Here is a 15,297-nt window from a genome sequence, read left to right as displayed (position 1 = left end):
GATGAACGCTGGTCTCTGTGAGAACTTTTGTGCATGTTCAAAACTTTTTTTCCAGACCGGCGTTCTCCGCTGATTCCCACCGATCATTGACGTTCACTAGAGTTTAAACAACGCTCTTCTGGCGCTATCCCGGCGACCATGGGCGACTACGCTGAACGCTGACCAGAACGTCATGGTGTGGGGGGGCCATAAGAGATAGGGGGAGAAGCTTGGTCAGCCAGGAGGGGCTCAGTGGCGAGCCGATGCTCCTCCGCATTGAGAGGAGCCAGATGAGGTGGCTGGGGCATCTGATCCCGATGCCTCTCAGACGCCTCTTTGGTGAGGTGTTCCAAGCATATCCCATGGGAAAGAGACCCCGGGGACGACCCAAGACATGCTGGTGAGACTATGTCTCTCGGCTGGCCTGGGAACGCCTCGGGATCCCTCGGGAAAGACTGGATTAAGTGGCTGGGGAAAGGGAAGTCTTGGCATCCCCGCTGAAGCTGCTGCCCCCGCAACTCGACCCAGAAAAGAAGTAGGGGATGGATGGATGGATGGATGGATGGATGGATGGATGGATGGATGGATGGATGGATGGATGGATGGATGCTGTTGTCAAGTAATAATATTGTAAACATTAAAAAAGTGCTACAAAACATTGAGAGCGACCCCAAAGTTTTTGTCACGCCACCATTTTTAACCATTTCAAGTGTCTTACATGCCAATTTAATTTAAATGCCTGTTTTTGCATTCACTATAAAACCTAAGAACCATATCAACACTTTAAATACAGTATATGTATTTACGAATACACTGTGTCCTGGGTTTGGTTGAGGACAGGACAAGTTTGTGATTGACCAATCGTGACTGTCTTTGTATTTGCAAAATTGTACAGAGTAACAGCATTGATGAACTTATTGATTGACTTGCATGTAATCTCACCTAGTATATGAAACATGAAGTGAAGGTTTGTGGTGATAGTAACAATTTAGCCACGGCGACGATTCTTTTGCAACACCTTAATGACATGTCATCTTTAGTAGATATCTCCACGAAACAATGTCATCCAGAAAGGATTGTCTTATTTACCCCAAACATTCCTACCACCTCTTGGCTGCCTCGTCTGTTAATTTTACCTGCCCCTCGATTAAATTTCTGGTGGGAGAGGCTCGCATGTAAACAGAGGAGCCAGGACCTAGGAAGTTCCAAATATAGGAATGAGATGCACCCACGTCATATATTCTGCTTCTCTGTGGGAACAACAACTATCACGAGCACTCATTTGGGGGCATGGGTCTAATGTCTTGCAAGATTGCTAATAGAGGCATATAGGAGTACAGTGTACTGTGTCAACAAATTTACTTCTCGGCTGCTGGCATGATTTCTTTTCTCTTGTAACTCTTGTAACGACCACCCCACCCCTCCCCCCCACCAACCCCAGTCTGGTGGCCATCCAGGCCACCAAACGCGAGGCGTCCGGGTGGACAGGTCAGGAGGACGACCCGGACGCCAAGCACCAGTATTCTCACGGGGCGATTCGGGTGGACGACCTTGGTGAGAAACCCAACGGCGAAGCAGGAACCAGACCAGGGCAGGCAACTGCTCCGGACGAGGACCTCCCACGCTGTGGTTGCGAGACGACCAGGGATCGGTCGCCAATGAGGCTTGCCCAGGAGGCAGCTGTGGACTGGTCACCAACGAGGCCAGGTCTTGAAGCGGATGGGAGCAATCAGGAGCGAAGAGGATGACGGAGAGAAGGACCAAAGCCATGACCGCCCCCATCACCATCATTCTGAAGTCTCTCCAGCTCCGGGTTGGCTCATCAGAACTCCCCAGCTCCTGTCGCCGTCGAGGAGAGCTCACGTGGCGGTGGAGACCGATCCGCCGCCGGCGTCTCACGTTGCTGTCCAGGAGGTGGCAACGTCTCCACAGCCACAGCAGGAATGGCAAGGTGGCGGATCCGTTCCCACTTCAACGTGCGCTTGGCTTGGTAGCAAATCAGTTGCCACTGCCGCGTGAGCAAAAGTCAGTAACGAGTCTGTCGAAACTGCAACGTGGGCGTGTCTCGGTAGCAGATCCGTTGCGACACCGACATGAGCCTTGCTTGGTAGCGGATCCGTTGCCACTGCCGCGTGAGCAAAAGTCAGTAACGAGTCCGTCGCAGTTGCGACGTCAGCGTAGCTCGGCTGGTTCTCTAATCCTTGCCGGACCTGGGCAGTGAGAGCCGCCAGTTCGGCACTCTGCCGCTCTAACTCTGCCCGCATTTCGTGATAGAACACCTCGGGATTTGGCGGCCCCTTCTCCCTCTGGGCTGGAAGCTTCGCCACCAGCTGCGGGTCTGGCGGTTTAACCGTTGCTGGTGAGGAGTGGGTGGACGAGGACGGCGTCTTTGTTGCCGCGCAGCGGGAGGCTCATAGGGGCGCCCGGCCTGGACATCTCCTCTGGCCGCCACGCGGAGGACCCGGGTCTTTCCTGCTGGGTCCTGTTTTGGCCAGATCGTTCTGTCACGACCCATCGGAACGGAGGTAGGACCCAAATGCAGGAGTACACGGGAGACGCTGAGGTAATTCGGGAAAAATGTTTATTGTTCCATGGTCGGGGATCGGGCAGGCAGTCAGGTGCAGCAACGGTAGTCAGGACGTCGGACGTAGAGAGCACGTCAGCGGACAGGCAGGAGTCGTTACACGGGAGATCAATCAAAGCAGGCAGGATTATCAAAGGAGTCAGGCTTACGTGGTTGGTAGGAGGACAGGCGGAGGTCGGTACACACGGGAATACGATCAGAGATACGGGAGTGCTGGAACGGGGCATGAACCGCAACGATCTGGCCCCGAACCAGTCGTCCCCATGGTCCTATATACACTGGGGCCAATCAGCCATGATGAGGCGCAGGTGTGTGCCTCCCAATCAGCGCGACTACACGGGCACCCGTGCAGCCAGGGCTGGACCGGCTGGATCATGACAGAAGTGACGTCACACATGAGTAAACAGATACAGCGAGCAATTAACACAAACTGCAAAAGTAATTAACCTCACCTTTCGGTAACCACACACAACAATGGACATCAGAGAATGCAGCCAAAAGGCAACCGGGAAGTTTGACGACACAAACAATTCATAGCTGCGTCGGGACTTTGAAACAAAACGAGACAAATCATCAACTTGACTTGGTTTTGCCACAGCATGAGGTGCATTCAATTTAGGACTGTGGAAATGATAGGACATTTCAAACTCAGATGGAAAAATGACCTTCAATAAATTTGACACAATTACATCAGGCTTATGTCGACTTTCTAACACGGGCCAATATTATGCAGTTTCTCAGGGCCTTCTTGCCAGCAACAGCCAGTAAGACTCCCTGGGAGGCCGCTCACTACAGCAACCCGTTCTGTTTGTTGTAGCGCATTGCAGTGTTTTGTCATTGATATGGCCTAACGTCAGCTGTGTCCTAGGGCAAGCTTCAGTTGCTTGGTTTGCCTGCCTTGGTGCAGAACTTCTGCCTGTGGCACATCAAGGCACGCAACTTGGAATTTGGACTTGCCTGTAAACTGGAAATACTCATAAAAAGTCTTCTAGATGGGTGTTAACGGCCAACAGAGACCAACCAGGGGTTTTTCACTGTATTGAAGTATTCAAAAGCCAATTTTGTCTTGGAGCCCAACACCCGATGCCTCTGGGCTTAGTGTACAAAGTGATATTTAATACTCCCGATGTCTTCTTTCCCCTAGCGTTTCCATTTGTTTTCTTACGTCTGAGTTAACAGGGATTGTTTTAGCAACATAGTCTGGACCTCAAACTTTTCAGAAACACACAAATAAAAGAAAATAAAGGTTGTTGTAATGTAAACACTTTTTTCACAACATAGTGCTAGAAATGAATGCAGAGAAGGTTTTACTCAAACTTTTGAAATTCAAAGTTAAAGATGTGATATTGCAAAGTAACTACCTTTTATTTGACAGTGTCATATACAGTATGTGTTACGTATTTTATGTACGCATTGGCTCTGACGACAGCTCCGCAGTGTTTGGAACACTAGTCAGCAATGACTGAAAGTGAGCCAAGCAGCTGCTGGCAATCATGAGCAGCTTTACATGAGCTTCTCACGACACCCTCAAACCGCACACACACATCCTTTAGTATACACGCACATAGATTCAGATTTTCACAGAGGCCCCCTCTCAATGTGCCGCCAACACACCCATTGCCCACTCCCACCTTCTCATTCTTCTGTCCCACAAGCGAAAACTTAAATAAATGTAATACAAAATCCATCAGAGTACAGTATCGCTAAATATATAAGGATTGATTGGAGTACAGTAACTTTGTTTTTGGGTGATGCTTGTTTTTCTTTGTGGTTATGAAGTGTAATTTGAACCTTGCATTCCGCAGTGGGGGGAATTTTAAGAGTTTTTTTCCTCCACTAGAGCGAGAGGTGCGTCACTCGGATATGTGACGCACACAGTTGACTAAATAGGAGAGGGGACGGTCCAGTTAAAAGAAATGCCCATACATGTACTGTACTTGCTTGGTGCCATCAACCGTTGATTTAGACCTGGGACCCAGACCCTGGTCTAAATGGGCCTGGGACCGTCGGTGATCATGCTCTCCAAATGGACAACACCATCCCCCCGCAAAAAAAACGTTGATACATTTTTTTATGTTCATTTTCTTTTTATCATACTGCTTGGAATTTCCTAGGTATGACACGGAGCATATTTTTTCACTCATGTACAAACTGCTATCAAAAGCAGATGCAGCAAAAGTACTTACGCTGCGTATTTAACCAGAAGTAGGCTACGGAACTTCAAAGAAAGTACAAGTACTTATTTCACTCCTTTGCAAAATGTCTTTCAGCACGGTAAAGTTTTTCTGTTACTTCCCACCACTGATCACAAGAATGTTTTTTACCCCACCTCCTCTTTTAGTGAAGGGAAAGAATTCCAGCCCAATTCACCTGGTAATGTTTTATACCTCTTAAACCTTAGATGCACGAGTGACTGGACCCTACACTCTTCCATAAGTCCATGATACAATCAATGCGTTTTTATGAAAAACTCGTCATTTTGGTTAAGAATAGTCACTTGTATAATATTTAGTATTATATTTAGGGCCATACAAGAATGATTTCATGTTTGAAATATCTTTATTTTTCACTTTTTAACATTTTTGAAAAAGAAAATTACCCCGAACAGCTATAGAAAAATGTGAGGATCCATTGTGTGTATGTGCGTGCATGAGTGTCTGTCTGTATGTAAGTGTAGAACTGTCCAGTCATTGAGTGATAGTTCCTCTCTGTTTTCCCTGTTTTACCTTCTTGTCTCATCACTGCATGCAATTCAGACAAACTTCCTGTTTCTGGCAGTGATCATTGCGCACACAGGTACATTGCATTTCCCACACCTATTGTTGACTTTGTGACCTTTGTGACTTGGGCAGATCTGACACCTTTTTCTCTTCGGTTGGCCCTGTGTATTTCTTTCCTGTGTCTGGGTTGTGGCTTCCATTGCTTCAATAATTGGGGTTTGCAGTTGGGGGCACCTTTCCAGTCGACTCCTTGTGTGTGGTGTGACAAGCTCCGTTGACAGCTTTTTGAGGAACAGCCGTCGTGCATTGGTGATGCCACTCTTGAAATTTGGGTGCTGACCCATGAAAAAGGTGTAGACATTCAGGGTGCCGATGTCAATTATGTTGTACCACAGCACCATGGGCCGGCCACTTCTGTGTTTGGCGCTTGCACGTGTAGTTGCCAACCATCTGGTCAATGGTGTCTACACCTCCTTTTATCTCATAAAATGTGATCACTTCTGTGTTTTTTTTTTTCGCTATGTTCATCCACTGCTTTGTCGTGGTGCATCGTGCTCAGGAGCACAACAGCTTTCCTTTCTTTCTGACAGAGCTGACCATGGGAAGGCTGTCATTGAATCCAAACTCTGTGCTGTAAACCTCCCTGGACTTGGAAGGCTTCATCAGAGGAGGAATGTCTGGCTTGTTCTGATGTAGAGTCCCGACAATAGTGAGATCCTTCTCCAGGAGATGCTGCGCGAGAGGCACGCTGGTGGAAAAAGTTATCCACGGTGATGTTGCGACCTATGTTTCTAAATCTACTACACAACTGCTGGACAATGTTTTCTCACAGATTCTTTTGAACTGGTTGTCTCCCTGTGTAAACTATCCCATCTATTGAATAGGGGATGCATGCATCACAAACCCAGAAGATCTCTTGGGCTGTACTTGGCAGGCTTGCTTGGCATGTAATGTAGAAACTTGCACCTACCCCTGAATGGCACAAGCTGTTCGTCACAATCACTGGGGATGAATCTCTGTCTGCAGTTGACCAGGAACAAGTCCCATACATAGCGGAAGGCTGCCATATGATCTGTTTCCAGGCGGAAGGCTCGGGTCGTCCTATCATCAAAGCACAAGGTATGGCGAATGTCTTCAAATCTTCCAACAGCCGTGGTGGCCTTGTACACGGGATTACGTAGAGGACCAAACAACTCACGGATAGATACATCCCAGTTCTTCTCACTAACTGTAAGAAGGGTCAATCCAATGAAAGCCACGAATTCTTCTTTGGTGACATTTTTCCATTCTTTTCCTCTAGCTGTTGCTACCCTCCATCCTTCCAAATTTGTGCACTTCATCACCTCTTGGATTATATCATCATTGATAAAGAGCTCCCATGCAACTTTGGGTGAGACAGTGGTGCTAAGCCCTTGTACAGGCCCTGACTGTCTTCTGAGGATATTGTGGCTCTGTGTTCTGCCCTGGGTGGGAGGAAACACATTCCAGTAAGAGCCCTTCCAACTGATTCTATTGGACACGATTTTGACACTTTCTTCTTCAGAGGACACATAAGAGGAATCTTCTGAGTCAGATAGATCCTGTTCAGTTGGATTTCCAGATGGACGACTGCCACCTGGACAATAGTCTGGGTCCTCATCAGAAATTTCAGATTCAGAGTCCAACCCCGTACTTGCCTCTTCATCATCCAGCATCTGTCGGACCATTTCAGCTGTATATCTAGCAGCCATGACACCTTGGATGAGGAAAGACAAGAGTACGGTTTTAAATGGATCAATATGTAGCTATATAAATAAATACACACGCCACGCCCGTTTTGGCGCAAAAGTGAAGAGGTGTTACGCCCCTTGCAACTACGACGCGCCGGGAAAACGCCAAAGCCCGTGCTCCGTAGCGGCTGTGAGCGCAGGCAGGAAGAACCGGCTGCTCTTCGTCATGGACACCCTTTCCGGACGCAAATTCCTTTGCGACACTGGCGCCCAGAGAAGCGTCCTGACCGCCACTGCGGATGACGCCGCTGACGGGATTCAGGGGCCACCCTAATGTCCACTAATGGCTCCCCTATCCGCACGTATGGCATAAAGACTGTGGACTTGTGTTTCGAGGGTCAGCGCTTTAGATCGGACTTTGTCACTGCCAATGTCTCGTTCTCTCTCCTCTGTGCTGATTTTTTTTTTGTGCCCATGAGCTCCTGGTGGACGTGAAGAAGGGTCATCTGATGGATGCACTGACTTTTTCCTCGGTTGACTGTGTCCGCAACGAGCCGACTTATGGTAGTCTCTCCAGTTCACTCTCAGATGGCACCAAGTATCAGCTCCTCCTTGGTGAGTTCCCCGGCTTGACACAGCCCGCTTTCTCCTCTGTCACAACTAAACGTGGGGTCGAACACCACATCGAGACTAAGGGCCCCCCGATTCACGCTGGAGCCCGACGGCTCGACCCTGAGAAGCTAGCAGTCGCTAAGTCCGAGTTTGCCAATATGGAGCGCTTGGGCATCGTCCACTGCTCGGATAGCCCGTGGGCCTCGCCGCTACACTTTGTCTTGAGACCAGAGAGCGGGTGGCGACCGTATGATGACTACCGCCGCCTTAACGACGCCACTACACCCGACCGTTACCCTGTTCGCCACATTCAGGACTTCCCGGCCCACCTGGCAGGCAAAAGCCTGTTCTCCAAGGTCGACCTGGTGCGTGGTTACCACCAGGTCCCGTGCACCCCTCAGACGTTCCCAAGACGGCTGTAGTCACGCCGTTAGGCCTGTTCGAGTTTCTGAGGATGTCGTTTGGACTAAAAAATGTGGCCCAGTCTTTCCAACGTTTAATGGATTCGGTGCTCGTAGACTTGCCCTTTGTGTTCGTCTATCTGGACAACATCCTCGTCGCCAGCTCCTCGGAGGAAGAAGATCTGAAGCACCTTCCGGACCTCTTCACGAGACTCGAGCGACATGGCCTGATCATCAACACTGCGAAGTGTGTTTTCGGGGTGCTCTTCATCGAGTTACTCATCGACAAAAACGGCGCCACCCCCCTTCCGTCAAAGGTAGAGGCTGTCTCCGCTTTTCCTCGACCTCGCATGGCTCAGGGGCTCTGAGAGTTTCTGGGGATGGTGGCTTTCTATCACCGGTTCATCCGCTGGGCGGCCCACACCATGCGCCTGCTCTATGAGGCTCTTTAGGGCAAGCCCCCCAACTGGACATTGAATGGACGACCGAGAGGGTGGAAGCCTTCAGGGCCACGAAGGCCGCGCTGAGCCGGGCCGCTGGGCTGGCCCACCCGTACCCCGGGGCCCCCGTCGGTCTCACCACTGACGTGTTGGAGTACGCCGTTGGGGCTGTATTCGAACAGTGGGTCGGCGGCGCCTGGCAACCGGTTGCCTTTTTCAGCTGGTCCCCAGGGAACGCAAATAAAGCACGTTCGATAGGGAGCTCCTGGCCCCTTGACTCAATGGACTGTTGCAGGTGGAGCCAACGCAGCTGAGAAATTCAGGCAGTGACAAAACTATACTGCAGGCTATTGTTTTTCGCAGACTCTGTATTTACTTGCGTCAACACAGCACCTCATCTTTGTGTGTAAGCGCAATGTGACTGTTTTGGGCGTATTTGTGTGACCCCACGGACGCATTGTATTCTTGGTAGAGGTCACATTAGTTTTTCTGTATTGTGAACGACTACATAAAAGAGAATTTAACGGAAAAAAAAATCCGAATTAGGCATCATCTCTTACAGTGTGCACACAGCCCGAGTCTGAACTTTTTGAGTCTCAGACAAGGAAAAAAAAAATAGATTGCACCACAAAGAGTCCCTTCAAGGTCATGTTTGAAGAAATATGCCGTTGTTTGTGACTACCGCGGAACGGCACAGGACCACAGAGAGCCGATCACAAGTGCTAGACGGAGGAAGTGATGTGCAAAGGAGCTTTGGTGGCAATCTTTCAAATGTCATTTAAAATGTGTAATCTTGGAAAATTCCAAAAGAAACTTTAATTTAGTCACACATGTTCTCCCAGTAATCTGAGGCATTACAATTGCATACAATGCATGTAATAGATGCAGTATGCTAAAATTGTCCTGCTAGTAAGCACAAATGCTGAACTTGTACAGTAAACTGAAGATGGATATGAAGGTTATTGCATTAATCCTCAGATTTCATTTCACAAATATGAAAGTTGATGTGTATTTTCTTGACTCTAGGCCCGAGAAGCTAACCACAGTGGGGATCAGCTGACGGCCGAGCGGAGCAGCCGCACTGCCAGAACACTGAACCACGTGGCCCTTGGACTCGGCATCGGCGGTGTTGTCCTCGTTATCGTCTACGTGGTGGTTCTGGTGTCCATTGTGTCTCACTAAACTTGCTTCAGAAATGTCCCATTATCTTATGTTCCCATTTCCAAATACTACATCAGGTCACTGCGGGCTTTCCATGGAAGTCACCTGATTGTCTATTCGTCAAAAGAGAAATGAAGGATTTGATCTGTTGTGCTTTGTTTGCAACTGGACAAAATTCAAATCATCTAAATATTTCTATTGCTATTTGAGCTACCGGTAGTTCAAATGTGAACTCCTTTCTGACAAGTTTCCCAGGTGTTTGGTGTCAAAATATTGTTTGATATCCAAGATAATCTTACACAAGGTGCCAATAAGCAACCGAGCTTTCAAAATGAATTTCAAAGGTAGTAGAATGAACATACATTATCGTCTTTCATATCTATTATGGGCCAGTCGCCTCAAAAATACAAAAAAGTAGCCTAAAGAGTAAAGTGCTTCTAGAGGGAAAGAAATTATTCATAGTTCTGATAAAACTGCCCCTTGAGCATCCTCCTTTCTCATCATCAATGGCTGCCATTGTTTGTGGCTACATTTTGCCCTTCGGCTCAGACTCACAAATTCAACTTGAATATAGCTGATAATTACTTCCTCGGAAAAAAATCGTGTTTTCAGTCATGTGTGGTGACGGGATGACACAAAATAATTGATTTTCACAAAACAGCATGGATGGGGGGTCTGGCAAGTTACAATGAAAGACCCATTACACTTTTGGAAGAGGAATTGAAATTCTCCCTTCAGGGCTATTAATCCATCCATCTATTTTCTGAGCCGCTTAACCTCACAAGGGTCGCAGGAGTGCTGAAGCCTATTCTAGCTGTCAACGATCAAGAGGCAGGGTACACCCTGAAGTGGTTGCCAGCAAATTGCAGCTGTTTATCAATATAATATCTAATTTGATGATTGATGAATTTGATGATTGATTTCTATTTCTGGCAGCATGGCGGATCAGCTGTAAAAGCATTGCCCTCACAGTTCTCCTGTGTGGAGTTTGCATGTTCTCCCCGTGCCTGCGTGGGTTTTCTCCGGGCACTCCAGTTTACTCCTACATCCCAAAAACATGCAACATTAATTGGGCACTCTAAATTGCCCCAAGGTGTGATTGTGGGTCCGACTGTTGTCTGTCTCCATGTGCCCTCCGATTGGCTGGCAACCAGTTCACAGGTGTACCCCACCTCCTGCCCAAAGACAGCTGGGATAGGTTCCAGCACTCCCGCGACCCTCGTGAGGATAAGTGGTTAGCTTCTCGGGCCTAGAGTCAAGAAAATACACATCAACTTTCATATTTGTGAAATGAAATCTGAGGATTAATGCAATATCCTTCATATCCATCTTCAGTTTACTGTACAAGTTCAGCATTTGTGCTTACTAGATGGATGGATTTCTATTTCTTGCCACTCCCCTCCACAAGTTTAATTGAAATCAGTTGTGTATTTTTTTCCTGCACTTTGGCCTTGGTTGAGGTCTCAAGAATAAAAGGGATTGATTCCAGGTGGTCTTTCCGTGTATTAAAATTACTGCCCAAGACTTCCTTCCCCCTTCCAAAAATGTATACGATTTGTATTATCTCCTGCTTGACTGTTCTGCATTTGATGCCTTAAAAGTTGCCTACTGTCCAGACGTCAGAAATTCTGTTTAGATTTTTTTTCCACTTGGCTTTTGCATGTGTCTATGATTACTAACCCTCAGAAATGTATGCTTTTTCTATCATGTCATGAAAACTAACCAAAGAATTTCCAGGAGGAGAGATGCATATGATGTCATCTCCTCCAATTATTGGTGTCAAAAATGTTTTTTGTGTGTGAGGCCAAATAGGGTCACAAAATCAGTAATTTGGCAATAGCCAATCCAACTTGATGGTTACAAGGTTATGCAATGTATCCTTGCAGAGTGTCTATGTTCTTCTTTCATCCAAAGCTGAAAAAGCCAGTCTGTGCTTAGTAACAAATTTTATAAATAAAGTTGCACATATCTGGAAAAAAACAATACAAGCTTTTTGCTTTACTCTCCTTTTATTTTCACTGGCCTCACAGACAGGTGATAAATGAAGTGAACACACACCTGTTAAAATAAAAAACGATGTTGATCACAAAAAATAATAAAACTTTTTTTCCCCCCACAGAAAATGTCACATAAGTAACGTAACAAAATTCTGAGGGGCTTATTTGAAACATGATGAAATACATATCTCCTATGTATGGCGAATTATGAAACACCCAGAAGTTTTTAACTAACCTACCAAGCATGTTTTTGGAATGTGAGAAGAAAGTGGAGGACATGGTGAATACCCCAAGCAGGCACGGGTAGGCTGGATTTGAACCCATGACCTCAGAACAGTGTGGCCATATTTGCAGTGGCAGACTCAAACTCATCAGTTTACCTGCACTCTGTTGGAATTAATTGAGAAAATTAATGAGAATTGACACGGAATAAGCTTACAATTTTAAAAAGTAGTTTTGTGAATGGAATTCAATTCCTACCAATTCATGTCCCTATCCAGGGCCACGCTAGATTACCAAGTTTCGTTTTGTTTTGTTTTTTTGCCCATGACGTCAAAGTTTGATGGTCAATCGTTGCTTAGTTTTTCTTCCATCGTTATTATGACAAAATACAAGGTGTTGTAATTCCACTGAATTATATTTTTATCAGTTTAATCCACTGACCATATCTTTTGTCAAAGTAGGTCAGTATTTGTCAGGAAGCCTTCTTGTCTCATTGGGACACTAAAAGAATAAAACAATAAACCCAGATAGAATGCAGTCAACTAAATGTCATTAAACCTCAAAGTCAGCAAGGTAGACACAAAATTCTAGTATACCTGCCCTGCGATTGGCTGGCGACCAGTTCGGGGTGTCGTCTGTCTTCGCCTGAAGTTAGCCGGGATGGGCTCCAGCTCCACTGACCTAATGAAAAAGACTGGATGGCTCATTGGCCACCAAAACTGAAGTCGCTATTCGCCATCTTGATACTCCCAAAACAACCATTCCGACCTGTGCAGCGACAGCGATTAACTACGTTACGCAGTTTCGTGGCTGTGAGAAATTTTGAATTTGATTTTCAAATGCGAGGAAACAACTTCAAATTTTTTGTCTGAAATAGGACGTCGCAGAGACAACAAATGAACATAGCGTTTAGTATGTATTTTCCCATTGCCTTATTTCCAAAAATATAACTATGTTTTGATGACAAAAAAGCCTACTTTTTTGCTATATCATGATGATAGTGCATCACAGCGTATTTTGGGAAAAGTTAACGTCACAGAAATCGGGCCCTATGTAATATGCAAGGTTTCTTGGTAGTCACTGTGTTAGATGTCTTTCCTTTGCACTTTGCTTTTTTCGGCTTACCAAAAAAAAAAAAAAAAAATCCTTTGTGTTACCAGAACTGAAAAAATGTCAAGCTCACACGACCAGTTTTAATTCTACATGCCAAACTTTGAGAAAAACCCCACCATAAACCAAACTGTATGTCCTCCACACGTTTTGAGAGTACCAAGATAGCGTCCAGTGGCTTCAACCAATCGACATACCACTCGATGTGTATGCGCTATCCAGTCTTTTTTTTTAGATCAGTGTCCAGCTCTCTCCCCGGATTAATGCAGAGGGGTTGCGTCAGGAAGGGCATCTGGCGTAAAAACTGTGCCAAACAAATATGAGCGTTCATCTGAGATGACACGCTATGGCGACCCCTAACGGGACAAGACGAAAGAAAGATACATACATAGAAACAACAATACCAGTTGGGAAGCTCGCTGTACATTACAGTAGATTACAGTAGATTACAGTAAATACAGTATACTGTAGTACCGTAATGCCAATGCCTTGCTCTTTCCAGTGGTGCTGTGCTTCTGGAGCTGGTTCATCACCATGCTTTTACTTACACCTAGTGGCAATTTAGAAAAGTAAACAATAAACAAAAGTAACTTTACTACACAGCATGTCGCCCTATTTATGAGCTGACAAAGCTTTGAGTGAAATTGAGTGTTTCTTTGTTAAATTTGTGTTTTAAAAGCTGGTCATGGCACACTACGTGAGACAACTGAAAGACATTGTTCTCAGACAGGACTGCAGTTTTGTGTTCAATGCCCACGTTGGATTTTTTTTTTTTTTTTTTTAATGGACAGATGCCTTTTACCAATTCAACCCACAGTATACAATGAAGAGAGTAAATTTAGCATGGTGGTGGAAGCATCATGATATGGGAATTTTTCTTCTACTATGGGGTTGAGTCTATTTATCGCATACCAGGGATCATGGATCCTTTTGGATATGTCAAATACTTGAAGAGGTCATGTTGCCTCATGGTGAAGAGGACATGCCCTTGACAACAAGACAATTACCCCAAACACACTGGTAAACATGCAAAGTCTTAGTTCCAAACCAACAAAGTTAATGTCATGGAGTGGCCACGCCGATTCCCGGAACTTAATCCAATCGAGAACCTGTGATGTGACACAGGGATGAGAAATAGGCGGATTTCTGAATTTTTCAGACCAAAATGACCATTCTCGAGATAAGCGCAATTCGTTTGAGAAAATTTCGTGGGGGTGGGGGGGGGGTGTATCGCGCGCCTGCCTCTCGGTGGTGGGCTGGAGCTGCAAGTTCAGCTTAGTGCTAGCACATCCACGACTATCATATGCCGTTCTAACTTGCTCGAAAGCATAAATATTTGCATTTTGCGACAGAAACAAAACTTGCTTGCGGGAGATTACTCGATTGAACAACAGATTAATATAGTATAATGATCCAATCGTGTTAGTGGTTGATAGAGTTTCACCATTGCCATGTACGCGTGTTCTCGGTTCTCAGAAAATAACTTGTTAGCCAGGTAATGGTGCGTGGGACTTAGATAGCGCGAACTGAGCGACGGTGTGTTCAAAGTTTTACGATGGCGAAAGCGTTAGGAAAAAAAGGATGAAGATCGAACGAGGGCAATTGACAAGGATGCTGGTATCAAAAACTGTTTTAGACGGGCATGGCTTGAAAAAAGTGTAACCATGCAGATAAGACCGAAAACGGTATCAGCATGTCCAACCGAACACATACAAAAAGTGGACATTCCTGGCAAAGTGCTGTGCACTCTATGTTCCAATAGGAGCAAAAAATATCCAGGAGGAAACTCAACCCTCCCCATCAACAGACATTTTCAGTGTTTTTCCAAATTGGTCATTCTCATCCCTGCGTGACATCAAAAATGCTGTTTCTGAAGCAAAACCAGGAAATGCACATGAATTGTGGAATGTCAAATGAGGAATCTTGGTATGAAATAACATCTGAAAGCTACCACCAGTTGGTCGACTTCATGCCAGTTATTAAAAACTGGTAGTACAACTAAATATTAGTTTAGTGATTCAAAGGAGTAGTAAATTCTAGAAAATAGAAAAGGTTTGTACAAAATAGTTTTGAGTTTTTAAGGTCAATGGTAGAGTGATATATTTTTTTTAACACACCCTTCTCAACAGTTTCCCAATTGCACAACCTTAAAAGTGTGTACTGTATATCATTAATGTTGGGTCTTGTTGGTTTTCTGGGAATATAGTGCACCTACTGGTTACTCTGTTTGACATAGAAATAAAAAAAAATATATATATATATACTGAAAATACGGATTAACCAGGTTAGTTATGTCGGCCGGCTGTTTTGAACACTACTGGACCATGAGTGGCAGGTGAACACGTCGCCTATACAGATGTTA

The 15,297-nt window shown here is 45.7% G+C and overlaps 1 protein-coding gene and 1 long non-coding RNA gene across 3 annotated transcripts in view; one reads left to right on the top strand and one right to left on the bottom strand.

Moving 5' to 3' along the window:
- Window positions 1-11,594, top strand: part of LOC133500457 (proline-rich transmembrane protein 1-like) — a 30,971-nt gene extending 19,377 nt beyond the window's left edge. Inside the window, exons 3-4 of one of the 2 annotated variants that reach the window (XM_061819135.1) lie at window positions 2,254-2,504; window positions 9,472-11,594. In XM_061819135.1, coding sequence (XP_061675119.1) covers window positions 2,254-2,504; window positions 9,472-9,505 — 285 coding nt within the window. In that variant the 3' untranslated portion in view covers window positions 9,506-11,594. The remainder of the gene's footprint in view (window positions 1-2,253; window positions 2,505-9,471) is intronic. The other variant, XM_061819136.1, reaches the window with a different exon arrangement.
- A 122-nt stretch (window positions 11,595-11,716) lies between these two features.
- On the bottom strand, window positions 11,717-13,218 carry LOC133500460 (uncharacterized). Its single transcript, XR_009794908.1, has 3 exons — window positions 13,133-13,218; window positions 12,422-12,506; window positions 11,717-12,326 (listed from the first exon to the last, which is right to left on the bottom strand). It is a non-coding gene; the product is annotated as an uncharacterized LOC133500460 (long non-coding RNA).
- Window positions 13,219-15,297: the final 2,079 nt, after the last annotated feature.

This window comes from Syngnathoides biaculeatus, chromosome 5, assembly GCF_019802595.1.
Source record: "Syngnathoides biaculeatus isolate LvHL_M chromosome 5, ASM1980259v1, whole genome shotgun sequence".
NCBI classification, from domain to species: domain Eukaryota; kingdom Metazoa; phylum Chordata; class Actinopteri; order Syngnathiformes; family Syngnathidae; genus Syngnathoides; species Syngnathoides biaculeatus.
The sequence above is the reverse complement of the archived record's forward strand: the minus strand, read 5'-3'. Positions and strand labels throughout refer to the sequence as shown.